General features: G+C 38.2%; 1 protein-coding gene across 1 annotated transcript in view; it reads left to right on the top strand.

Moving 5' to 3' along the window:
• The window catches only part of LOC115428458 (RNA-binding motif, single-stranded-interacting protein 3-like), a 527,598-nt gene that overhangs the window by 488,804 nt on the left and 11,472 nt on the right, over window positions 1-27,322 (top strand). Inside the window, exons 13-14 of the mRNA XM_030147513.1 lie at window positions 16,111-16,221; window positions 26,325-26,414. Coding sequence (XP_030003373.1) covers window positions 16,111-16,221; window positions 26,325-26,414 — 201 coding nt within the window. The remainder of the gene's footprint in view (window positions 1-16,110; window positions 16,222-26,324; window positions 26,415-27,322) is intronic.

The following is a 27,322-nucleotide window of genomic DNA, read 5'->3' as shown; positions in this document are numbered from 1 at the left end:
TCACATCTACAAAAATATAACAACCTTCCATTCCCGTGTTATTTGAGGGGGTTTCTATGGGTGCCGTTTCATTACCCACAGTAGTGAGCAAGTGTGGAGTCTGAAGGCTCCCTGGTATTCTGTACTGTATATAGTTACCACTCAATCACCTGCAGATGTTTGCTATAACACCAGGCTTTCCAGAGCAATAACTCTAACTCAACAAGTCTGTGTGTGTGTCTGTGTTTTCCCTCTGTAACATTGGGTCCAAAAACTTTGTGGGGACCAAAATGTTGGACCGTATCATGCAAATCATTAAATTTTAGGATGAGGATAAGGGTTACAATTTGGGGAAAAATGAAAATAGGTTTTTGCTTCCTAATTTGGTGAATTTGCGTGGTCAGCAGGCACGTCCCAGAAGAGAAAACTAACACCACCAAACACAGATTGTCAGTACAGTTGATTTACTGCAGTGAAAGTAGAGGTGATGTTCAGTGTTGGGAGTACAAAAGTAATGCATTACAGTAACAGATTACTTTTTGCTGTAAGGCATTACTAATCAATTTTCAGTAATATTTTACTCAGTACATGTTAATAGGACTTGTGTTACCACACTTTTCGCCCATAATTTAATTGTTCAAATAAAATAAAAAAAACAGCAAGAATGTGAGACCTTAAGGAATCCAAAATGTGACAGGAAAGTTTTATTTCCTGTTGGTGTTCAGCCAGTGAGTGTAGACGGCAGAAGACAGTACATTAACTACATGGACGTATGCTCATTATTAACCCTCGTTAGCATGATCCCTGTGATCAGCAATGACAAGGTAAGCTAACATCTCTATGACTAGTTAGAATTCTTTATGAATTGCAGATTTATCTACCGGCATCCTTGGCACCATTTGAACATGTTAAATGTAAAAAAAAAAAAAAATTAAAAAAAAATGCAATGTTGCTGTGATTCGGACATCGTAGCGTTACTTACTGAACTATCCATCCACTTTTACTTCAGGGTGCTAATTTATGTGTCCCAAGGCTCTGCTATGGGTGTCATTTATGACAAGAGTCTGTATGTAACTCAACAATAGTACAGGAGTCATGTAGTACAGGGGTTCCTAAAGTGGGGTACGCGTACCCCCAGGGGTACTTAGAAGAGGCTCAGGAGGTACTTGAAATTTTGGGGGAAAAATACATTAAAAAAATCATCATGTACTGAATACAAAATAAATACTGAGAGTTAATGCTGAAATATAAAACACAATAAATACATTCATATAATAGTTTTATTGACAATCATCTTATTTAAGCTTTGGTCACATTTTAAGGACATTTCTATTTTATATTATTCAAAATAAGTTTATTTGAGATTCCTTTATTTATTAATGGCCAATTAATTTATTTTTCTTATCAATGAAAGAGGGCACTTTTCAGTTTATATTCTGCACACAAAATTTACTTTTATTTTATATATTACAGGTAAATATATGTTGTTTGTTTACAGTTTTGAAAACATAAACCCACACCTTTGGCACAGGAACAAATTTTGCCTAATTTTTTTCAATCAAAAATATTGAAGTGAGAGTTGGGGGTATTTGGCTAAAAAAAAAAAAAAAAACGTCTATTTCAGGGGGTACTCCACTGTAAAAAGTTTGAGAACCACTGCTGTAGCACATTACAATTCTGAGACAGTAATATTGTAAGCTAAGGAATTACTTTTAAATAGCAATAACAAGTAATATGTAATGTATTACACTGTGGAAGTAACTTACACACCAGTGGTTATGGTTAGAGTACATCTCCTTAAGTCCTTAAAACATCCCTATATTAGATGGAAACCAGGGTGTGCATGTGTCACTGGAGATGGAGGGACGTCTGTGTAGTTTGAAGGCATCAGCAGAATTCGTCCGGTCCCGCGGCGTCGACCTGGATCACCTCTGCATGTAGCCTGGAGAGTGCGTGACACATTTCCACAGACAGAAAACCCCCTTTACAGACACCCTCACCCCAGCATCAGTATCCAAACCACAGAGCCTCGCATGGAGAAACTAACTGTCAAATACAGCGAGGAATGTGTTGAGTCAAGCCCGGGTTCCCTTTCATGTGGAGGACACAAGCGACGCTTTGTTTGAGGAGAAGACTCAGGGATACAGCGTCGCTCATTGTTTGACGTTCCTGAGGTTTTTAATGTGTCTCTCTTTTCCTGTGTTGAATAAAGATGTCGCTGCCCGCACATTTCACCTGTAAGAAAACACATTCACTCCTAACGTATCCCTTTCCAGACTATTAGTGTCGTTTTGTGTACGCTGTCCAAACAATACAAGAGGAGTACTGCGCTTGTTTTCATAACCAAATGCTTTCTCGTGAAGAGTAAAACATCATTGGCTCTGAGGTAAAAAATACTACAAACCTCCCTCTGTCCTTAGGCTGTTTTCACTCAGACTGAGACGAAAGCATGGACGCTGCCCAGAGGTACTTATATACCAGGCCTGGTTTAAAGTGATGGTGGATAATATGACCTGCAGAGGCTATTGAGTTCAGTAAAAGGGCCGACTGTAGGGATGTACCAGTCAGCATGTGTTCAGCTGATGGGGTCGAACTGTAAAGTCATCAAAATCAGCCACGATGTAAAGAGTTTTACAGGACACGTCTGTGGAAACTATTCAGCAGAGGCCGCTGCTGCTTATGTTACTGTACACACAATGACAATAAAGGATATTCTGTTCTGTTCTATTCTATTCTGTTCTGTTCTGTTCTATTCTATTCTATTCTATTCTATTCTGTTCTGTTCTGTTCTATTATGCTCTATTCTATTCTGTTTTGTTCTGTTCTGTTCTACTCTATTCTGTTGTATGCTACTGTATTTTTTTCTATTCTATTCTATTCCATTCCATTCCATTCCATTCCATTCTATTCTATTCTATTCTATTCTGTTCCATTCAATTCCATTCCATTCCATTCCATTCCACTCCACTCCACTCTATTCTATTCCGTTCTATTCTATTCCATTCTATTCTATTCTATTCTATTCTATTCTATTCTATTCTATTCTTTTCCATTCCGTTCCATTCTATTCCATTCCCTTCTATTCTATTTTATTCTATTCTATCTCTCTAAATATACCAGTGTAGGTTCATTGTGTACTTCTGTGTTTACATGCATCTATATCCAGGTTATTGTGTTGTTGTTGTTTTTTTCTAAAGTATCCTGTCTGTGGTTATGCATTTAAATATCACATCCTGAATTCATTAACTCCAAAAACATTATCCCGGTTTTGAGATGCCCAGATACTCTATTACATGTACTCTATTACATGTGGTTTGCCTCACTGTGTAATTGCCTAAGTCATATTTGTTTAGGTTATAATCAATGATGCAAAAGGAAACACAGTCTGGCCAAAACTATGATTCAGGCAGTTATGCTATGAGGTTAATGATAAACCCATAAAGTTGGAATAAAATATTTTTTCCTCTTTTGATAAAATGACCTGACAACATGATTTATTCTTAATGGATAAAGTGTAACTGGGTCTCAGCATGTAATCACTGCAGCTGGTCAAAGGTGATTACTGATGTGAATAAATAGAAATAAAAAAAGGAATGTGTCTGAAAACTAGATTATTCCAACTTTATTGGCAGTAGTGTAAAAATCTTATCCCAGACTCTGATTTTTGCAGATGTTAAATGATGTAACAGAATACAATAAAATCATCTCACTTCTGGATCAACAGAGACCGAGAGTTTTGTATTTTACTGGAATAATTAACCCATAAAGACCCAGTCCTACTTTTGTTTCATTTCCCAAATTAATATTTCTCTGTATTGAACCTTTCTTAAGTAATTTAACAGCAGTCATTTTTGTGAAACACTCTGCCAAGCATAATTAGTTTGATTCCCAAAATGTACATAGGAGAGAATAAAAAGATATTCGAAAAAACAGTAGCGCATAATTTTTGTGTCCTTTTTACCGTGCTACATGCAGATTTTTGTATGCACGCATCAAATAAAAATGTCATATGTGAAAAATAGTTTCTCTTTCATCTCAGTAAATACTTCTTTTTAAAATAGACCCAAAGTGCTTCCAAACTTGCTTCATAACATTAGTCTACATCTGGTTTGAATTTTTAGCCCAAATGTCCTGTTTTTAGGGACCAGTTTCATAGAAGCACAGATTTACAAACTATCCTTTCACAAAAAAATGAGAATAACCTGAACAATTATGAACAACATGAAATGTCTTAAGAAAAGTAAGTGCAGTTTTAACAGTTTTGTGCATTTGTAGATTCACTGTGATCTGTATGTTATAATACACATGTGTAAATGATAAACCGCATAATATAGTTAAAATTGCACTAATTTGTCTTAGGAGATTTCTGGTTGTTGGTGGTTGTTTGTGTTATTCTTTTTTTTTTTTTTGAGGATTTGTAAATGTAAAGATTTTCATAATGTAATTTTACTTTTTTGCTGTTATTATTTTAGGGGTCCAGCCACTTGAGATCATATTGGGCTGAATGTGCCCCCCCCCCCCCCCCCCCCCAAACCCCTGATTTAGAGGAAATGGACCAATGTTCCTTTTCCAAACAAGACAACAGAGGTCTAAAGTTTAACGATCACTGACTGTTTATGTGTACACTGGTATCCTGGTTATGAGGCTGATCCTGGTATTGATCATATTCAGGATCCATATCATTAACATGGACGTTCATATCCCTGTATAGATAATAAATACTCATATAGGCTTTTTAATAATGTTTAAAACATTATGTCGTCATTTATTCTGATGTTTCAGTCACTGCTGCCTATGTTTAAACTAGAAACTGTAAAAGAAAGCCTCAGCACTATTAAATGCCAACACTGTGCTATGGGTTTGTCTTACTAGTGTTGAGCAGTGGGAGACGAGGCCAGCAGGTAAACATGTCCGTCAACTGTTATTCTATCACTGTCACCGCGTAGGACAAGGAGGAGGATGAAGATATGCAGCCGTGACGGATGGCAGAGGGTCACATGGTGCAGTTGGATGGTTTTAATCTTAATCCACATGTTGTTTCTGTAGTGTTTTCCACTGTCACCTGTTTGTGTTGAGGAAACCAATGTCCACTTAGATGTTTTACAATGAACACAAAGTGGTTTTTTTGGGTCATTTTTGCCATTTGTAAATAAAACTATGTCTGGTAATTAAAAAAAAAAAAAAGTGTTTCAGTTCACACACAAAAAAGTAAAGAGCGCTGTGAAAGGATCCCAACTGAAAAAAATAGCCCAGAAATTAAAAATATCCTTAACTTTTTTTTCATAGGGTACATTTAACCCATAAAGACCCAAACATCCACTGATGACCAAAATATCTATGTAGTCATGTAAACGGTTTAATACCTGTTTAGGGATGGGATTCCATTATCGATATTGCTTATCGATCCGATTCCTTATCAATTCTCTTATCGTTTCATATTGGGTGAGGGAATAAAAGAGTATAAACGGGTGTGTTTGTATTAACTGTCTTTTATATTTCCATCTCTGCACAGAAAATATAACATATACAGTATGTACAAATAATAATAACAGATGATGCTGGGCCCGGTTTGGGGGGGGGGGGGGGGGCTACAGTGAAAGTGAAACAAAAGACGCTTTATTAATTCCTCTATTGCCGCATTTCCACTAATGGGACCGGTTCGACTCGGCTTGTCTCCCGTTGTTGTGCACCTCATTTCCTTTCCCTTCTTACCTTCGGAAACTTGTATTTCAGGAGTTACGACGTTTGTTGCCCACATCGGAACCGGATCCGGCCCGGCGTTCACTCTGCCGCTACATTCACAAGTGTCGCAAAGTAGCGTATCAAACACGTGAGATTCCTGTAAATTCACATGCTGATTCACATGCTGTGGACAAATGTTTGAGGATATTGGAGGGATTCCACCCTTTTGAAGACATGGAAGCTTTGACAGTGTTCCAATAAGTGGACCTGGTGTCGTCTTTTTAGACCGTTTCTGCGTCAATGCCATGTTAGCTACATTCTGACCAAAACAATGCAGTGTACGTGTGACGTCATCGCGCATGCACAACGAAGGCGGAATCGATAAGCAGAATCGTTAAGCAGGCAGTCAAACGATTCCAAGGAATCGAGCTACTGGGAACTGGTTCTCAAAAAGAACCGGTTCTTGATTCCCATTCCTATACCTGTTGATCCACAAATCCTATCAATCTATGTAAATAACTGGTGTAAAATGCAGTTTTTAATCTTTTCATGGTCATCAGATATGACCCATTGGGACGTTCAGAGGCTCTGTAGATACCATGGAAATACCGTCATCATCTACAACAGTGTTTTTCAGCCTTTTTTGAACAAACGCCCATTAACTGCATCAGGAGCATCCTGCCACCCCCCATCCCTGAAAAAAAAAAAAAAAAAAAATTGTGACTGCAGTGGACCTGTTTGTGGGTTATATAGCTCAGTAGGTAAAGCCTCCCCCTACTTTATCATTGGTCACCTGGTGCCCCCCCCCCAAAAACAAATTTGTCCCTATTAAACATTGAACATGAGCTCCTCACACTGGGAGAGGGGGGCGAGCGAGATGTAATGATGTAATGTACGACACTGACTAATGCCCCCCCATTTGTGCCTGAGTGCCCCCCTCTCAGCTTTCTCATTCCAAATGCCCCCCGAAGATGACTGCACTGCCCCCATTGAGAAACACTGTTCTACAACATTGATTCACCAGTAAAGCCCATGGAGGTTGATAAATGACAGTGGATGGAGATGCAGTTAATGACAGATTTTCCGAAAAACTCACTTTTTCTTCAGTTTTGTGTGTTTCTGATATATAATCCTCAATTTGAATCAAAGTTTTAATGAAATTCTACATGATCAATGAATTAAATATAGGAAAAAAAAAATCACTTGCAATTCATATGTGTTTAAATGGGCAGGTTCTACATGTAACATGAGTGGACACAATGGGTTACATACAAAACCTGGAATGAGACTGAGATTCATGAAAAGCCCACATATGTGGATTAGAAAAACCACTAGGATCCTCCAATTTCATACAGTGTCTTTATTTATGGCGGTATATTGTGTATATATGTTTTCCAGATCAGATGCATTGACACCTAGGTAGGTTTTCCTGTCCCAATTTTGGTCCTATTTTTGGCCCTAATATTTTATTAAAAATTCATTAATTTTGGGATGGCTCAGAGCAGGAATATAACTTTTTTGCATTTATCTGAGGTCACCATTAGATACATCCTGGGGTGAAATACGTCTAAATTTCTTTTTTTATTATTGAGTCTAAAAAGCTGGCAAAGTGCCAGGTACCAAAATAAACCCAGTTTCATGGAAAGACCCAAATGTAAACATCGTCATGTAATTTTACGGTTTTACACTAAAACAAATTTGGAGTTGTCATTATTTACAGGTTATTATGTAATTATTTTACTGGCCCGATCCACTGGAGGTCAAATTGGCCTGTATGCGGCCCCTGGGAAAAAATGATTTTGACACCTTTGATTATCAACATCTTCTATGTAGTTTTCACATTTCCCAAATTCCCACGGGTCGGATTGGACCCTTTAGCGAGCAGGTTTTACCTAGCCTGGCCATCCATCTGTCTGTCTCAATGACAAATCCATCTGGAATCGCAGGGCTTGAATCCAAATATGAAGGCGGGACTAACAGGCATCGAGTAAACCAATCACAGATAAGACAGATGTGACGCTTTTGTCAGTGAAACTTGAGAATACAGGGTGTAATCTGTAATTCAGTCCTTATTTTTGAATCACATAAACCACCGACAGTAACTGTAACGAGATTCACAAACTTGGAACTGACTTTGACTCACGACAAAAAGAAGTCGGTGTGTATGACACATTACGAAATACCTGCCCCCCAGACTTGTGATTGGTCGGTATAGAATAGATTGTTTATAATAGACTAGTAGTTCCCAACCTTTTTTGGCTCGTGACCCCATTGTAACATCACAAATTTCTGGCGACCCCAGACATTCAAAACGGAGAAATTTTTTTTGCTAAAATTAATTGGTTTTTGATCATGTAATAGTTTGCTATAATATGTTACGAATAAACATTAATTTTACATGACATTGAGGTTATATAATGTAAATTTTTATTAGTAAGTTTTAATTTTTTTAAAATTTTTGATCAATTACTAGAAATTTCAGGCGATCCCATTTGAATTCCAGGCGACCCTATGTGGGGTCCCGACCCTAAGGTTAAAAAACACTGCATTAACTGCTCCCAATCCCTTTTTTACGTTGTGTGGTACAGTCTGTTCTTTCTCAAACTGCTAAAATCTGGCACCACAGACGTCTGAAACCAGTGTTCATGGGTTTAAACTGAAATGAGGAGGAAAGAGGGTCATATTTAGAGGCTCACCTTGGGTGTACATCCACCAGCAGCACCAAAGTTTGCATTGTAATAACATCAGTCCTGTTACAGTGAAACCTTGCCACTTTGGTAAATTTTTTTTTTTTTTGGTCTTTATCAATTACTAGAAATTTCAGGCGACCCCATTTGAATTCCAGGCGACCCCATGTGGGGTCCCAACCCCAAGGTTGAAAAACACTGTAATAGACTATCTTCACAGAATTAAATGCACTGAGAAAACCAGACGGCTGGCCAGGCTAGACTCTACCCCATACACCATATGTTTGACACCCCTGTTCTAAATTTTGGTTCGGTCTGCCTTCACCGCACGCTTCACTTCATGTAAAAAGCACGTCTGCTATTTTTATCCATTCATTTTACATGTGAGATGTTCATTTACATTTTTATCCTCCTGTACCTTATCTATGTCTGATGTATTCTGCCGTACAGTGCGGCCTTTATGGAACATTTCTGTAAAACATCAAATTCCACGTCCTTCGCAGCTCATCTCGATTGTCAAACTGTGAAATTCTGCACATCAACACCACAGCGCTCCAAATGATTTACTCTGTAGCTCTCCAAGATGTAAAATAATCCCCTATAAGACTTCTATTCGGTGTAATAGACATAGTAGGACAATTCCCAGGATAGATACTAATAAGACCCACATGTCTGACTGTGTGTTAAGACCATGTAAGGTTTGACAGGAAGTGAAACCACCTCAGAGCTGCCTCCATGTACCATCCTTTGGCCCTAATGGATCAGGCAGTAAAACCTCTGTGACATTTATGTATCTCCCTCACCTGTTTTACAGTTGTTGTTTCTGATGCGCAAACGTATGGAACAAGCAATGAATTGAAGGCGATAGCGATCAGCGCTCCATCAATCCAAGCGTTGCTGTTTTACCGTAATGAGCGGCCATTAAAAAACACGGCCTGTTGTAAGACTTTTTACAAGATTTCTTATTTACTGTACATTGTCTCCAGTCGCAGTCGAGTGTATATCAGCGTATTAAACCACCCTTTGGGCCCTGATATCATCTGTCTCCTGTCTAGAGCAGGATCAATAGCATCTTTAGCAAGACACACAAACATGCCGAGTGCAGAATACATACACAAACCACGTTGCATACGTTGAGGCGATCGGTAAACATCATCTCATACATTTGTTAGCGGTACGTCTGCAGCATTCATTATGTTGTTTTCTCTTTATCTTTGTTTCACACACACACACACACACATGCATCTATAGGACAAATCAAAAACATATACTGTCTATTTGTGTCAGTCTTTTTCTCATTTCCTTTCCTCTCTAGTCTCTCGGTGGACAGACGCACAACCTGACAGACACTCATACACACACACACACACACACGTACTAAAACCCCCTCTCTCACAGACACTCAGTCTCACAAACACAGAAAATCGAAATCACAAATCGGCTTAACTCTCCCTGACACGTCTGTGAATTAAGCCTTTCCGTTGCTCTCCCTTTCCCATTATAAAGGCATTGTCAGAGGCTGAATCAGTAACAGGTAGCCCACAGCTCCTGCTACTTCCCTCTCCCATCTCTCCCATCTCCTCGTCTCCTTCTTTTTCTCCTTCCTCCTCCTTTGTGTCCTCTCTCCTGTGTGTCCTACAGCCGTTCCCTCTGTCTCTAATTTTCTCCTCCCTCTCCCTCCCTCTCTCTCTCTCTCTCTCTCTCTCTCTCTCTCTCTCTCCCTGTCTGTCTTCTCTCGCCCAAGTCTTCGTCACGACCTCCATCAGCTCTGTCCTTCATCATCTCTCTCCTCTCTTCGTCTCTCTCTCTCATCATTTTCCCTTTCCATCTTCTTGGGTCTTTTTTAAGTTCTGCCCGATCAGAACCCATGGGAAAAGCAAACGAAACTTTTTGTGTTTCCAATTCATGTTTCTGTCTACATAAATGACAGCGTATTTAACCCTTTCATGCATGAATTATGAGAACCTTAGTCAAGATTTTCTTCCTGAGTGTTTTTATTCCTGTTTAGGCATGAAAAAAAACAATGCGGTTGAAATTTTTTAATGAACCCATTTTTTTATGGAGTTCCAAAAAAATGTCCACTCGGTTGGACACCATGTGTTTAATTTTTGAAGCAAAGAAACAATATCAGAAAGTGATATAGTATTTTTCATGCATCTAATCTGATGTTTTGTCACATTGTAACATACTCTAATGCTAGTTATTACTCACTTCATGGAGATAATATGCAAAAAAAAAAAACATTTTTGATTAAGAAAACAGTTAATTACAGAGTAATAACAATTAGCAACTGATTTACACTCAAACATGTTAGTGCAGATCAGGTTTATCAAGAACACAAAGTTACAGTAATGGTGTGAATTACAGTGTATGAGATGATGCATAAGTGTCCACTGTGTTGGCTGATATGGAACTAAAACAATAAAATCCATGAATATACAAGAGAACAGCTGGAGAAGAACTGTTCACCAACCAAAAAAAAAAAAAAAACACTGACAGCCACAATCAGAAAACAACGAAATAACTTATTTCATTATTCATGTACAAATCAAAAATAAAAAAAACAAGTTGTTTTTTTGTTATTTTTATGGTATTGATTAGTAGATCCAAAGGTATAAACGGACAATAAAAAATTGTGAAAAATTTCATAAAAGTAATAAAGTCTTGTTATGTCCTCTAATAACACACTAAGGTTGAGTATTTGTATGAGGGCCCTATAAAGAGTTAAATAAACCAATAAATAAGTATAATTTTGAACATTTTAGATCAGTCGATGCTTTTGAATCTGTGTATCATTTGTTCTTTTCATATTCAATTGAGAATCCACAATCGGAAAAGGAAAAAATGACTCATTATTTCATTATTCATGTATAAATCAAAACTCAAAAATCAAAAAACGAGTTGTTTTTCATTCTTTCAATTGATTGTATGCACAAATTAAAAATTGGAAAGAAGCAAATGGACCAAATGTTGGGTTTCATGTTGACATTTTTGATATCGGACTCGGTTTACTGACTTCTTCGTGTGTTACGCGAAGTGTCTTCTACTTAGATTGTCTACCATGACCATACTGTATTAGACAAAACAACAATACCTGGAAGACCCTGACGATTTTTTCAGTTGTCATGTCGTCCTCCTTGAGAGTAACACGTTTGCTGCCTCTAATTAACACAAATTTCTCCATTATCGCAAAGTGCATTAGGCAGAATATTAGCAAACCTACGACTATCCAGCTCAACACACGAAGAAGTCAGAAACTTCCAGGTCATATCAAATCTGATGTTAAAAATGTCACGATGAAACCCAACATTTGGTCCATTTGCTTACTTTCAATTTTTAATTCGTGCGTACAATCGAAAGAATGAAAAACAACTTGTTTTTTGATTTTTGAGTTTTGATTTGTACATGAATAATGAAATAAGTTATTTTTTCAAAAAGAACGAATGATGCATGGATTCAAAAGCATCTACTGATCTAAAATGTTTAATATTATACTTATTTATTGGTTTATTTCACCAAATACGAATACTCAACCTTAGTGTGTTATTGGAGGACATAACAAGACTTTATTACTAATGTGTAAAAATTTTTATGGTCCAGTTATATCTGTTGATCCACTAATCCTATCAATACATTCAAATAAATAATAAAATTCAGTTTCTCAGCTTTTTGTCGTCATCAGATATGACACATTTGGATGTTCAGAGGTTCTACAGTGAAGGTGGAAACAGCGTCATCTTCTACAACAGGGAGTCCGTTTACATCCACATTAAAACTCCAATTATTAGCAGATTTCTGGAGTTATCGCATTATTCAAGCGATCACGTAAACAGTATAATATGATATGCTTATTCAGATAATGACAGTAATCTTATTATGAAAAATCGGATTAACACACCTGGATATCGCCCCAATACTCTGAGGTCTTCATGCATGCGTCAGATGGGGGAAAAAAAAAGAAAAAGACATCATAGAAAACAGAAGTGATGTAGTTAGAATGTGAGCTGAAGACAGTAAAAGGAAGTCTGAGTCTACCATCATTACATACATACGAAATCTGAAAGAAATCCCATAATGGACAGAAACGTCTAAACCAGGGATTTTCAAATGTCACATTTCTGAATAGCAAGTAAACGCATCAGATCTGATTATTACAGTTATCAGATTTATATGGTCATGTAAACTCATTGATCCACCAATAAAACCCATGTAGTTTAACAAACAACAGTGGTGTTTGTTCAGTGAACGATATATTTAGCTGAAAAAGTTTTCTCCATTCTGACATAATAACTTTTCAGTTTCCTCTTTTCTTAAATGATCATCTATAAGATCAGTAAATAAAATATGGGAAAATACTTGACTTTGACAGAAAATGTGAAATGCAGAGGATAATAATATAATAAATGGTGATAAATCACTCAGGGAAAGTTACATGTAAAGAATTATTAATTTAGAAGTTGCCACAAAAACAGTTGTAGGTCTTTAATATTTAAAAAGGACCAGTATGTCATTATTATTATATAATTATACATATTATTACCGTACAGATGACAGCATATAAATTGAGTAGTTGCACATCTGTGGTTGTTTCCACTTGAAACTGTAATGACATGCTGTAATTCAGTCAGTGGTGTTTGGTATTATTGATGTGACAGCTCTAACACACATTAATGTATGATAATATTAGTCCTGCCTTTCTTTTGACTGCCTACCCTTCTTGCAGATGTGTTTAGATTTGCCAGTTTTACGCCTAAATTACCTGCAGTGTCTCACTGATCAAATACTGGACATCAGCTTACATCAACATATATAATCCTTTAACCACCTTTATTTCTCTTCATTAGACATTTTGTAATATTTATAAGACTGTTCCTGAAATATCATGTTTTGAGAAATATTGATTTTTGGATTTTTTATGAATTTTTGAAGTTTTAAAAATCCCCATTGGTTTATAATGGGACACATTTCAAAGTGCTATAACTTAAAACAGTTGAAGATATTGATATAATTATTATTGGCAGTAGATAGGAAGTCACATATGGGCTTTCATTCGGTGCTATGACCTTTGACCTTGAGTGACCTTGAAAGGTGAAATGAATGTCACTTACTATCTTTAAATATACCGTTGGACTGCAGGACCCTTGGTTGTATTTTTGTCCATTTTCTGTGGGTTAAGGATCAGATTTGTCCTCCTCCAGTGATCATAGACCGTGGCATCCCCTACTTCCTTACATTTCACCCAGTTTTCTTTTTGTGCTGAGGTGAAACTCTAGGAAGGATCACATGAAGCTCGCATATCGAGTGAGAGAGGGAGGCTGAGTGTGTTCTGAATGCAGGGAGTAGACAAGCAGAGCGATTCTGACAGGCTGTGTCTGCACAGTTTGTTCTCCAATAGGCCCACACAGAGTCACCAGTGGGGTGTACGCATCCACGCAAACACACACAAATGTACACTATTAAAGCTGACATAAACACCGTGGCTCTCTTTCACCCTCGTGCACGAAAGGCTTACCCACAAACACACACACACACACATCGACACACTCGCACTCGCAGACACACAAAGTGAGAGGAGAAGTAAACCAAGCGGCGGAGAAAGGCTTGGTTTTGAACACGTTCCTCTCGAGGCTTCAGTGCTGGGGAAATGGAGCTATCATGACAAGGGATGAAAGAGCAACAATGGTTTCATCACTTTCCCTCATGTTCCACTGCACCGTGAAAAAAGAAGCTTCTAGCGTTCTTATCCGCCCGTTAGGGAAAACATGCGGCGCATTCTACCAGGAGGGAAGGCTCAGAGAGTGAGTGAAAGACAAGGAGGGAGGGAGAGCGAAAGCATCCTCTCTGGGCAATCAATGAACCGCACAAACCCATATTGTTGATACATCAGCAGCAGATATTGACCGTTTTGATGGACCAAAGACAAAAGTGTGTATTGATCCTGAAAAATGTCCCTGTGTTTTCTTGCTGTTTATTGACATTGTCCCTTGTTCTTTCTTCTTCTCTGGCTGCTTTGTCTTCCTGTCACCCTTACCTCATCCACACCCTTATCTCTTTCATCCCTCTTTTTTGTTTTTACTCTAGACTTTTTAGATTTTGTAGATTTCTTTTATCCTGCCGTCCTTATCCTACAGGGTGGGGAAGCAAAATTTACAATATTTTGAGGCAGGGATTGAAAGACAGTGTATGACCAATTAGTTTATTGAAAGTCATGAGAATTTATTTGCCACAAGAAAATGTACATAATAGAAAATGTTTTTATTCTATGTGTCCTCCTTCTTTCCCAATAACTGCCTTCACACGCTTCCTGAAACTTGCGCAAGTGTTCCTCAAATATTGGGGTGACAACTTCTCCCATTCTTCTTTAATAGTATCTTCCAGACTTTCTCGTAATAGTTTTGCTCATAGTCATTCTCTTCTTTCCATTATAAACAGTCTTTATGGACACTCCAACTATTTTTGAAATCTCCTTTGGTGTGACGAGTGCATTCAGCAAATCACACACTCTGACGTTTGCTTTCCTGATTACTCATATGGGCAAAAGTTTCTGAAAAGGTATGGATAATAGTGTTAGGTATGATTATGACATCAGTATATGTTTGGTTTCAAAACAACTGACGTAGTGCCCGCTGAGAAAAAACAACTAAATGTTTATTGTAAATATTGCTTCCCCACCCTGTAGTTTTCTCTACTGTTTTTAATCATTTATAAATCAAAGTCATTTTAGTTCAGGGGTCAAATACAGACAAATTTGATCTCAAATGGGCCAGACCAGTAAAATAAGAGTATAATAACCAATAAATAAAAACTCCAATTTTGTTCTCTTTGTTTTAGTGCAGTTTTACCACTATTACACCTCAGCTTTTCATTTACACATGTGCATTACAACTTACAGATGACAGTGGATCTAAAGAGACACAAAACATTTAGTAACAGGCAGAATATTGTTGAAATTCCACTTCTTAATAGGTTGTTTAGATTGTTCACATTTTTGTGAAAAGGTAGTTTGGAGATGTATACATTTTTATCATGTAATTTTACTTTATTCACACAAAAACAAAGAGAAAACTTTGGAGTTGTCATCATTTATATATTATTATGCTGTTATTGTACTTGTCTGATCCACTTGAGATCATATTGGTCTGATTATGTCCCCAGAACTTAATTTTTTTATTTATTGTTTATTTTGAATATCAACATTTAAAGCCAATACAGTAAGAAAAATCAATACAAAAAAGAAAATGTATTCGAGAAAGAGCGGGATGAAGTTCAGCTAAACTAAAACTGAAATTATTTTGACACCTTTGATTGTTTCTATCTTCAGTGTAATTTTTCCATTTCACAAATTCATCCAGTAGCCCAGATTGGACCCTTTGGTGGCCTGGTTTTGGTCCCCAGGCCCCATGTTTACCACCCCTGCTTTATAACCTCCTCCATACCCTCCTTTAACCTTTACTTTCACCTCCTCCCCTCTGTACCCCATCACTTGTTTGTACATCTTACCGTGTTCTGCTTTTTCCTTACAGCAGAAATGTTGTTTTTTTTTGCTGTACTTTTTCTTCTCACTGTTTCTGTGGTCAAATTTGTAACAACTTTTACTCTTCGATGACCATTTCCTTCCACTATTACATACTTATATCCACTTTTTGACCTTGCTGTCTCTACAAATTAACCCAACTCTTCTTATTTTTACATCTCGTGTTTCTCGGGAAGTTTCGGACTCTTTGTGCTGCTTCTCACCTTCACTTTTCTCATCTTTGACCAGGGTGCAGTGATCACGCCAGCCATGGACCACACTATGTCCATGCAGCCTGCCAGCATGATGGGCCCTCTCACCCAGCAGATGAACCATCTGTCCCTGGGCACTACAGGAAGTGTGAGTGAATATTACCTGAATATGCACTTAAACACAAACCAAAAAGGCAAAATAATATCTCTACATTTGCTTTTAGTGCTTGTGGTGGCTGCTCCTCAACAATATCAGGTCATTAAAATCGTGCAAAACACATCTTCATATACAATTGTCTTGATCATCTGAGTATTTAAAACTGCTGATAAAACTCCAGTTCCTTCAGTTGTAACAGTCAGATAGGAAAGTTACAGATGCACTATATCAGGGGTGTCAAACGTGCGGCCCTTGGGCCAAATCTGGCCCGCTAAAGGTTACAATCCGGCCCACAATAAAAGTTCAAAAATTACACTGAAGATATTAACAGTCAAGGCTGTCAAAATCATTTTAGTTCAGGTTCCACATACAGACCAATGTGTTCTCAAGTAAAATAATAACATAATAACCCATAAATAATGACAACTCCAAATTTTCTTCTTAAAAACTATGTGGAAAAAAATTTCAGTGAAAAAAATAACATTACACTATGAAAATATACCTTTCCAAAATTATCATTTCACAATAAAATCCAAATAAATAAATACATTAATTAATAAATAAATAAAAACAAATATGAACAACCTGAACTGAGCAATTTTAACAATACTCTGCCTGTTACTAAAAGTTTTGTGCATTTGTAGATCCACTGTGATCTGTAATTTGTATTAATAATAAGATGAGATGTAATATTGTAGAAATTGTTCTTATTTTAGTTCCAAACTCCAAAATTTTAACAATATTCTGCTTGTAACCAAATGTTTTTGTAACCTTTTGTGTAATACACATGTATAAATAATAAGTTGAGGCATAATGTTAAAATTGCGCAAATATTTCTTTTTTTTTTTTTTTTTTTTTGATAGGTTGTTCGCACCTTTTTTGTAAAATGTAAATATTTTCATAATTTAATGGGGGGGGTTTACTAAAATAAAGAGGAAAAACTCAGAGTTGTCATTATTTACAGGTTATTATGTTTTTGTTTTACTGGTCCAGCCCACTTTAGATCAAACTGGGCTAAAAGTGGCCCCTGAACCAAAATGAGTTTGACACCCCTGCACTATATGGACAAAAGTATTGGGATGCATTGAACTCAGGTGTTTTGGTGCAAAACAATGCATCTTATGGAGGCAGGAACAGAGTTTAATTTGGATATGTGTAAAATATATGAGTTATTTTGTGGAGCTGGTATGGGGTTTTGTGGCCAGTAGAAAAACATGGGGTAAGGGGGCAGGAGTATTTAAGCCGCACTTCATCCCGCTCCTTTTTGAAATTTTTTTTTTTTTTTCTATTTCTCAATTTTTCATTGCTGTTTTTGGTTTTAATTCAAAGTAAATAAACAATAATGACAAATATCATATTATACATGTATACTGGAACAATATTATAGCCAGACTTAATTTTGTTTGCACTGTCATGTACTTTTTACAAAATACTTCAGACATGGCTTTAATTTTCCTCAACATTGTCATATTTGGTTGTACAAAAAAAACTGTGTACTACCTCTAGATTTGTGTAACATTTGTCTCATTCTAACCATTAAACCACAAGTTTAATGGTTAAAAATGTCAACGTGTCTTCAATTCACACAATTGTATAATATAATAATATAACTGACATGTACATTTTTATTTATTATAATAATATTTCAAATAAGTCGGAGTGGGAGGTAGATGTGATGTGTCCCAGTGGTTGTTTTATTTATTTTTTTGTCCATATAGTGTACAGAAGAGAAAGAGTAATTATTCTCTTTTGAGATGTAACCATAGTGTTATCATTTAAAGTCAGAACAGTCTTTTGTGTTGGATTGAATGAAACGAGGAATCTAAATTATCTGGTTGTTAGTTTTGTAAGTTCATTTCTGTAAAATAATCATCACGTTGTCTTACCCAGTGTCACTAAGAATAAACACCTGTAGCAGCAGGACCCTATGAAGGAGTAAGCAGATACAGAAAATGAAAAATGAACCTTTTAATGAAGAATCTGACAGTTGTTCATACACTGTAGGTCTCACGGTGATAACTTTGGTATTAGCTCACATTCTTCTTCACTACATAGATCTCTGTATCTCATTTATTTCTGTGGTTTTCTATGTGACTGTGCATTAATCACATGACTTACCTCACTCTGATCATGTGACTCATCAGTATCTATCAGAAACAGCCCAGAGGGAAGAACTATTCCTTTCCCCAATGAAGGCATCAATGTCTTCGATGTTCAGGAATAACAGAGTAGCTGAGACATATTAAAGACCTTTTAAAGTTTCCCACTCCTGAATCCCTCAGATTTCTACAACATTCAACAGGATCTTCAAACTGAAGAGGACCAGAAGGATGCTTTTTCTCCATGCAAACAGTTTCTTTGAGTATTTTAAAGCAGTTTGGGCAGTATTTCTTAGATTTTCTTGGATACAGCCTCTACTCTGTGTCTGATGGAGTTTGTTAAGGCCCTATGCAACCTGAGACAGATGTAGGTGCAGTGTGGATCAGGAGGACCAAGTGGAGGTCTCTTATCTCTGGGAACATTTCAGTCAAAAACAAAGCACACTTTGAGTAAGTGAAGGATTTGACATTTCCTCTAAAGACAGCCAAACCCTCTTATGCTCCCACCACATGTGCGCTGCCGTATCATTTGTTTTACACTGCATGCATTCACTGCCAGAGCTTGAACGAGCATATTTCCTCCCTGATCTTCCACATTAAACAGATTTCCTTGGAAGCTTAACAGTTTGACAGACTTCTCTGTTCTCCACCTTCCTCACTTTCACTCTCTAATTTCTGATTCTTTCTCACACTTTTTGTCTGTCTCAGTCTCTAAATCACATATCAGATCTATCACTCTATCAGTTTTCTTTATTACACACACACACACACACACACACACACACACACACACGCTTACACCTAAACCAGGAACTCCCCCCTGTTTCAGGATCAAGTCGACTTAGAGGTGTCACACAGCTCTGAAGCCTGACTTCCTGCCCTAACCCTGCTGCCCGAGGGCAGGCAAGCAGGCAGCTTTACAGCAGCACAACGTTTGATCTCTATGTGTGTATTTGTGTGTGTGGCAATGATTGAAACAGTGCTGTATTGTACATTTACCCATGTGTTTCCAGGTGAGCTGTCAGCGACTGTGACGCCATGTTGGCTCTGTCAGGAGTGCCCTCTCCCTAATCTGCCCCAGCTGTGCTAACAGCCAGGATTAGAGACAGGCTAATCTATGATGATGGCTTCTGATGTTTGATGGCTTGTATTAAAGGAGAAAGTGGGTTAAGGCGCTCTCTCGCCTTTTTTCGGTTCTGCTTTTTTTTTGCCTCTCCCACTTTCTGCCTGCTTAGCTGCTTTCCTGAGGCGATGTGCTGTGTAGCATAACTTCTCTATGGGCTGAGCTGCACACACGGCATGCCACACTTGATCATCTATGGGAATTGAGACATGTTTCTTATAAAGCTAATTCTTAAGCCAGATGTGAAATCCCTTTCATACGGCCTGATTGAGAAAGCCTGTTTAAGGAGAGGTCAGAAAAACAGGATCTGTAACTATCCATGTAGTAAACTGGACTCGACACCACATACTCTTGGAGCACATTCTTCCAGTGTACGCGCATGTGGTGAGGTTGTTTTGATTGCCCCCACTGGTCACGTGACTTAACCTTTGCCACAAAGCAGCACCTGTCATGAGTAGTGTCTCCAAAGTCAACATCTCTCCATGACTGCTTTGGCTGCCGTAGGAGAAGCCACACCTCAGAATACTCTGGGCTGTTCCAGGCCTCTCTGCGGCTGTTTGTGTATGGTTGTGGCTGTATTCTAATCTCCAAGAAAAGAACCGAATGTTCCCGGTCCGCCCAGGCAGTGACACTGGTGACCATAGCTTTCCGAGAATGCTGTGTTATTTTGTGCCATTGACAGCGTGGATCGGCGCTGCCTGTTAAAAAAGGAGTGGCCTCGTAATGAGGAAGCTTAGATCAGTGCAGTCTGATGGTCACCGCTTTGGAATTTATCTGCTTCTCCAGAAAATGTTTCAGCCTTTTAAACAACTTCCCCAGCTCGGCTTGGTCTGGGTCTGTCTTGAACAACTTGATTACAGAATGCTAAAGAACCTCAGGCTTACGGTTTATGGATGACACACATAAACATGCCAACCATGTTCCTCGCTGATTTATTTTACTGCATTTGTTGCATATTGCTCCGTTACTGATTTATTTACTATCTTACAGCACTCACCACTTAACAGGAGCCTATCTGTCATGCATCGTGTTTGTGTATTCTGCTGTTCAGTGGATGTGCATATGCCTTCTCTATTTTTGGTATTTGTGCATGTGCTCATGTTTATGTGTGTCTTAATATATATTTTATTCATTTATTGCATGTCACTGTCTGTGTTTGTGCCTGAGCGACATGCTGTTTGACATGACAAGAGGTGACCTTCCCTCTGTGTTCTCCATCCTATTCCTGTCATGGCATGTAGAACCCAGATCTCTGTTGTCATGGTGACAGTAGTGATTGACAGCTTCTGTGTCAGTGGAAGACAGATTTGTGTGAAGAGCTTTCCTCTATTATCTGGGTTGCTTCTCTTGGTTCTCTGTTGGGAGCTGTAAGTACAGTATATTATTCTAACTTCTATGGCTGCAAAAAGTATTTACTCAGGGAAAGTTGACTTAGCATTGCCTTTAGTTTTGACGCAACGTTTGATCATTAAACAGTTGCATATGCTGACGTCTTTGCGATTTAATGAATGACAAATGAGCAGTTAAGTCTTTGCAGGACCTTAGAGATAATAATAGATGATAATAGGAGAAACTATCTTTTATGCCATTTTGCATGTTAACAGAGTTTACTGACCTGTAAAAAGAAAAAAATAATGTCCTAAATTTGAATTCTGTGTTCTACATTGAAGTGTAAGCATTATTGTAATTCTGTGAAGAAAAAAAAAAAAAAATGTATATATATATATATATATATATATATATATATATATATATGTATGTATATATATATATATATATATATATATGTATGTATATATATATATATATATATATATATATATATATATATATGTATATGTGTGTGTGTGTGTGTGTGTGTGTGTGTGTGTGCATTTCTGCTGGTGCATCAGCCTAAAGGTTCTCCGTTATTTGTGTTTTAGCAGGAGTAGCTGTAGTAGTAGCTTTTGTAGTAGTAGTAGTATTAGTGACTGGTATAGTAGTGGTAATGGTAGTAGTAGTAGTGACTGTTGGAGTTGTAGTAGCGGTAGTAGTAGTTGTAGTAGTAACTGTTGAAGTTGTAAGTTGTTGTAGTGGTAGTAGTAGTGGCTGTTGTTGTAGTAGCGGTAGTACTAGTAGTAGTAGTAGTAGTAGCAGCTCTAGTAGTGACTGTTGGAATTGTAAGTTATAGTAGTGGTAGTGGTAGTAGTAGTGGTGACAGTTGTAGTTGTAGTAGTGGTGGTGGTACTAGTAGTAATAGTAGTGGTGGTGGTAATATTAGTAGCTGCTGTAATAGTAGTGGTGACTATTGTAGTAGTAGTAGTAGTAGTGGTGGTAGTAACAGCAGCTGTTCTTGTTATAGTAGTAGTACTGGTACTATTGGCTGTTGTAGTTTTAGTAATAGCAGTAGTTATATCTGTTATAGTAGTAGTACTAATATTAATAGTATTTGTAGCAGTAGTAACAGCAGTAGTAGTTTTAGCAGTAGTTGTAGTAGTTTGGTTTTCAGTTGCCATACCTCTGCAGTATTTTTAACTCCACCAGCGCCTGTAGAAGTGAATATTCTTATTTACTGAGTCCTCTGACTATGTGGAAGGTGTTAGAATCATTCAATCCTTAGGTTTCCATTCACTGAGCACTAACCCTCCATTAAACCACCTGTAGACTTCCATCCTCATACCAACTAGCATAAAGTCATTGGAGTTTTCCAGAAATGACTCCTAATCCGTCATTTTTGCCATATTAACTTAATAAGGTGATGAAATATCAGCAGGTAACTGTTAAAACTGTAAAGTTATATAGGCTGGAATAAAATCCAACTGCAAAAAATGAATTTAAATAAATGATGTAAAGGATGACAGTGACTTTGCCGGTATAAATCTCTTCAGGCAGGGTTTTAACAAAGTCTAGGGGGCAAAATGACTTTTCTTGGTGAAGCAGTGCAGCGCGGTGATTCACAGCCACTGGTGTGTAGCTCCAATAGTTCCCATCGTGTTGGAGCCCCACAGCTAAGATCAATAGTCATCAGAGCCCATCCCCACGCAGCTCTGCCATTAATAACCTACGCTGAGTGGCTGGATGCTCTTGCCTTGACCAACTGTTATCCTCCACCTTGCAACAAAACAGCGTGTCACCACAGAGGACATGGATTGATGTAGAGGCTGACAGACAAGCGAGAGGTGGATGATTTATCTGAAGATTTAAAAAAGCTGAAGTTCCAGCCATAACTATAAGCCATAAGAGCGTAGGCTGCAGGTGGTGGTGTGTGGAGAGTGTGTGTAAAAGAAGTGGGTTCAAACAAAGTGATGACACTGACTGCTCTGGAAACAACTTTGAAGAAATAAGTCACATAATTTGGCTGTTTCTATTTTTGTTTGTTTGTTTGTTTGTTTGTTTGTTTGTTTGTTTGTTTGTTTGTTTGTTTGTTTGTTTGTTTTACAAGCAACCATATTTAGAGAAGATACGGAAGTTGGGAATAACAAGGGCTGGAACATGCCAAGCTAATGCTAACATACTGAAACCACAGTAATGTAAACAATGTGATGTACTACTTACAACACTGATGCTACCTGTGAAATGTTACCTTTAACACAAGTAATTTAAGGTTCTTTTTAAAGGTTAAAACATGCAGTTGTGTCTTAATTTTACAATTGTATGATGGGTAAAATCACCAATTAGCCACCAAGCTAGCTTAATTAGCAGGCTAGCTGACAGGCATATGTTCTCTTTTTATTTTATTTTAATTTTCCTTAATTTTCATGAGCTGGTGTAAAATGACTTTCCCTCTGGGGATAAATAAAGTTAATCTGTATCTGTTGATCTTTAAAACATATAATACAATAACAAATGAATGCTACATAACTTGGCTAATGTAGCTCAGCAAGCCTATGTTAAAAGGCCTCGGCTGTATTTGGATAAATTTCAGTAAACATTTGCTAGACAGAATAATTTTATCTCTAGTCTTATTAGGGTAACCTCTTAACTACAACTGCAGTAAAACTGAATAGAATAGAATAGAATAGAATAGAATAGAATAGAATAGAATAGAATAGAATAGAATAGAATAGAATAGAATAAGAAGTGCACATAGAACAAAATTTCATTGCTTGACTCTTCAAATCTTGAAATTATTTTGTGCTATCAGTTTTGTTTTTGTTTTTAAAGAAAAGGTGGTAATAAATGAATAAATAACTATAAAGATATGTAAAATATACACAGGAATGAGTTATTGCACATAGAATACCAAATATTCCATGTGAGGATACATTATGTAATATATTTCATAAAAGAAAATGAACTTGAAGCCTTCTATATGCCATAAAATCTTTTTAAGGGGGTAATAATTTCCAAAAGGACCACTTATAGGTGTAAAAGAATGACTCCCAGGTTCAGAAGTGACTGTCGATGGTATTACACTTTTATGTATTTCTGCACTGGCTTCAGTTCCAGGCCATGGTTGTTGCTACTGCTGTATAACTGAACTAACACATCATCCCCCCGCCCACTCGACATAAACAGCCCAGTCTTATATTGCATTGTGGTGCAGAGGCTCAAACCACCGTGGTACCAGGGAGGTTCTGTCTATGGTATGGATTTTTGTTCTGGCATTGCTGCATTGCAGTCTGACTTTCTACTGTAGTTATGGGTGTATGTCATTGAGAGTGATGGTGGAGAGGAGGCTTAAGGAGTCGACTCACACCAGCCTCGTTAAGGAGCTATTCAGGCCTCCCGTTCATCAAACATACACACACACCATCTGCTTCAGACACAGGTGTGTGTGAGTGCGTATGTACTTTATATGTGTGGCTCTGTCTCCGGCTATGAGAGTGAAACACCATTTATTGCCAATTAGGGATGCTTTATATTGCCCAAACCTGTCCCCTAACTATGGACAGGGAAGTATTAAAAGAGTTGAAATTGGACAAAAATCATCTTTATCACCATAGCAACCTATTTTACTGTAGTCAAGCTTGACATCCTCCTGACTTCCCACAGCAGCGATTGCAAAAATATGCCCCGCTCAACCTGCCACATTAAATAGGTTAACTAATGGTTATGGAAGAAGAAAAAATCTTATCTTATTAAATTTTCTTGTTAAACCTAATTTAAATTCCTTTTGCAGTTCTGCGGAGAAATATAACATTTCAAATGGACAGTCTCCCTTTGACAGGAAGATTTTGATATTGCTAATTATCTCCTGCTTCCCTTCATTTGCTTTCATGCAGCCCTCATAGGTGAGCTGGCTGAATAAGTTAATGGGAAAGGAGAGGCATAGACAAAAAGTCCCAAGGAAAATTGGTATGCATGGTTTCGATTCACCAGGGAGAAGGTCACTTCAACAATCTGATAGGCCCTTTTAGACGATAGCAGGTTGAGAGAGAGAAAGAGAGCGAGCGAGTGACAGGAAGGTGAGAGGGAAGAAGGGATGACACAGAGAGGTAATGTGGTAATGTGTCAGGAAGTCTGGATATGCTGCCTCACCCCGTTCTGAGTGTGACAGCCCTGAAGGTGTGATAACCTTAAATTCACATGCACAGACCCACACACCCACGCTCACATACAAACACACACTAACATCCATCCCAGGGCAGCCTCCTGGCCATGTGTAGTGACGGTGGGGGAGTTAATCACCCATGTCCATGGCCTTTAGCTGCTCTCATTAGCGGTGAGCGGTGGAGCTGTACCCGATCCATTAGCAACGCTGCCGGTAATGACACTTCACCAGCACCGCCGGGCCCACGGCCAAGAAAGGCTCCGCAGCCGGGCACAGCCTCTCCATTACTGCCTCCTACAGCATACTGCCGCCACGCTTTTTAGCACTGGCAGGAGGACTGAGAGGAGAGGGAAAAAAAATAAGGCAGAAAGAAAGGGATTGTACTTCCCTTTTTCCTTGGTCCGGAAAAGCGGCAGGAAGACGAGGAGAGGAGAGGCAGCCTGGTGGCTTTTATCTGGGATCACATCCGTTGGCGCTGTACTGCAGTATTATCGTTCCAAGCCTCTTTGTCTTTGTCTGTCTTTTCTCACATGCACACACACACACTCACACAGAGCCACGCTTACATGTTCCCCACACACAGCTGCACAATGGAGAGCACATCACATGCCCATGCACTGTTGGACGGAAAAATAGTGATAAGTCATCTTTTATGCACAGGCATGTGTTAATTAAAAAGACACACACACACACACACACACACACTGGCAAGTCAAGCCTGCACTGGCACACACATTCACCACTACACACACACACACATTCAGAGTAAGTCACAGAGAAAGCCTCACACAAAGTGCCGTGTCCTCATTCATATTGCATGTGAAAGCCCTATGGCTGTCATGTAATCAAACCTGTATCACATCTGTAAAATGGCCATCATGGAGCGAGCAAGTACCCATTTAAAAGCCAGGGCAGACACGATTAAAGGAGTGTCGGCCACAAGCAACAAACCTCCTGCCTTTCACTTTCCTCCCTCCCTCTCACTTTCTTTCTTTCTTTCGTTCCCTTCAGCTTCTTTTTTATTTTTCTTCTCAGCTGTGGCCTTATGTATTTGCCAGCCTGTGAAGTCTTGGTGGAACAGCAGGACACCTCATCCTCCTCTTCCTTCTGTTCACCTAACCAGCTCTCTTTTGCTCATCCCTGCTCACTTGACAGCACACACACATTCTTTTAGCGCCCCCTAAAGGATGTTAAGAGCACGACAAGTCCTGAATCCCACTGGGTGGTAGGATAATTGAACTGTTAGGACTTTCTAGGCATTGTGATATTGGTTTCGGATATGTGCAGAACTCCACACTGTCATCAGGTGATATTTGAGTTAAGCGTTTAATGTGTGTCTTGTGTGTTCATTGAATGTGTGCAGGTGGAATATTTGACGTGGCTTTTGTGTGTGTTTCAGTACATGACTGCTGCAGCCGCCGCCGCGCCTATGCAAGGGACCTACATTCCCCAGTACACTCCTGTGCCTCCAACAGCCGTCCCTGTCGAAGTAAGACCCCTGCACATGCACACGGTATCTTATGTACAGGGTGGGGAAGCAAAATTTACAATGAGCATTTAGTTGTTTTTTCTCAGCAGGCACTACGTCAGTTGTTTTGAAACCAAACATATACTGATGTCATAATCATACCTAACACTATTATCCATACCTTTTCAGAAACTTTTGCCCATATGAGTAATCAGGAAAGCAAACGTCAAAGAGTGTGTGATTTGCTGAATGCACTCGTCACACCAAAGGAGATTTCAAAAATAGTTGGAGTGTCCATAAAGACTGTTTATAATGGAAAGAAGAGAATGACTATGAGCAAAACTACTACGAGAAAGTCTGGAAGATACTATTAAAGAAGAATGGGAGAAGTTGTCACCCGAATATTTGAGGAACACTTGCGCAAGTTTCAGGAAGCGTGTGAAGGCAGTTATTGAGAAAGAAGGAGGACACATAGAATAAAAACATTTTCTATCATGTAAATTTTCTTGTGGCAAATAAATTCTCATGACTTTCAATAAACTAATTGGTTCATACACTGTCTTTCAATCCCTGCCTCAAAATATTGTAAATTTTGCTTCCCCACCCTGTACATTTAGACTGTCTCAAAACATGTAAAGAGTCCTTTTTTTTTTAAGACATAAATGATCTTTTTTGGTTTGTTTTACATCCTATATTCGGTTTGACTCATGTTTGGACAGAGTCTAAAAAATAGGTTTATTCATTGGTTTCGTTGTAGCCTTTACTTTTCAGTTTCTTTCTTTTTCCAGCTCAGTTATTGAGACAAAGGCAATTCTAGGACAAACTGTTGAACTGTAAAGTTGACTCTCGGGGTATGCACATGTTTAATCCCAGACATTTTTTCTTGTAAAACCAGGCAAAGCGCAGGTGTTACTGATAATATTCATTCT

Source organism: Sphaeramia orbicularis, chromosome 11 (assembly GCF_902148855.1).
Source record: "Sphaeramia orbicularis chromosome 11, fSphaOr1.1, whole genome shotgun sequence".
Taxonomy (NCBI): Eukaryota; Metazoa; Chordata; class Actinopteri; order Kurtiformes; family Apogonidae; genus Sphaeramia; species Sphaeramia orbicularis.
Note: the sequence above shows the minus strand (reverse complement) of the source record. Positions and strands in the feature narration are given on the sequence as shown.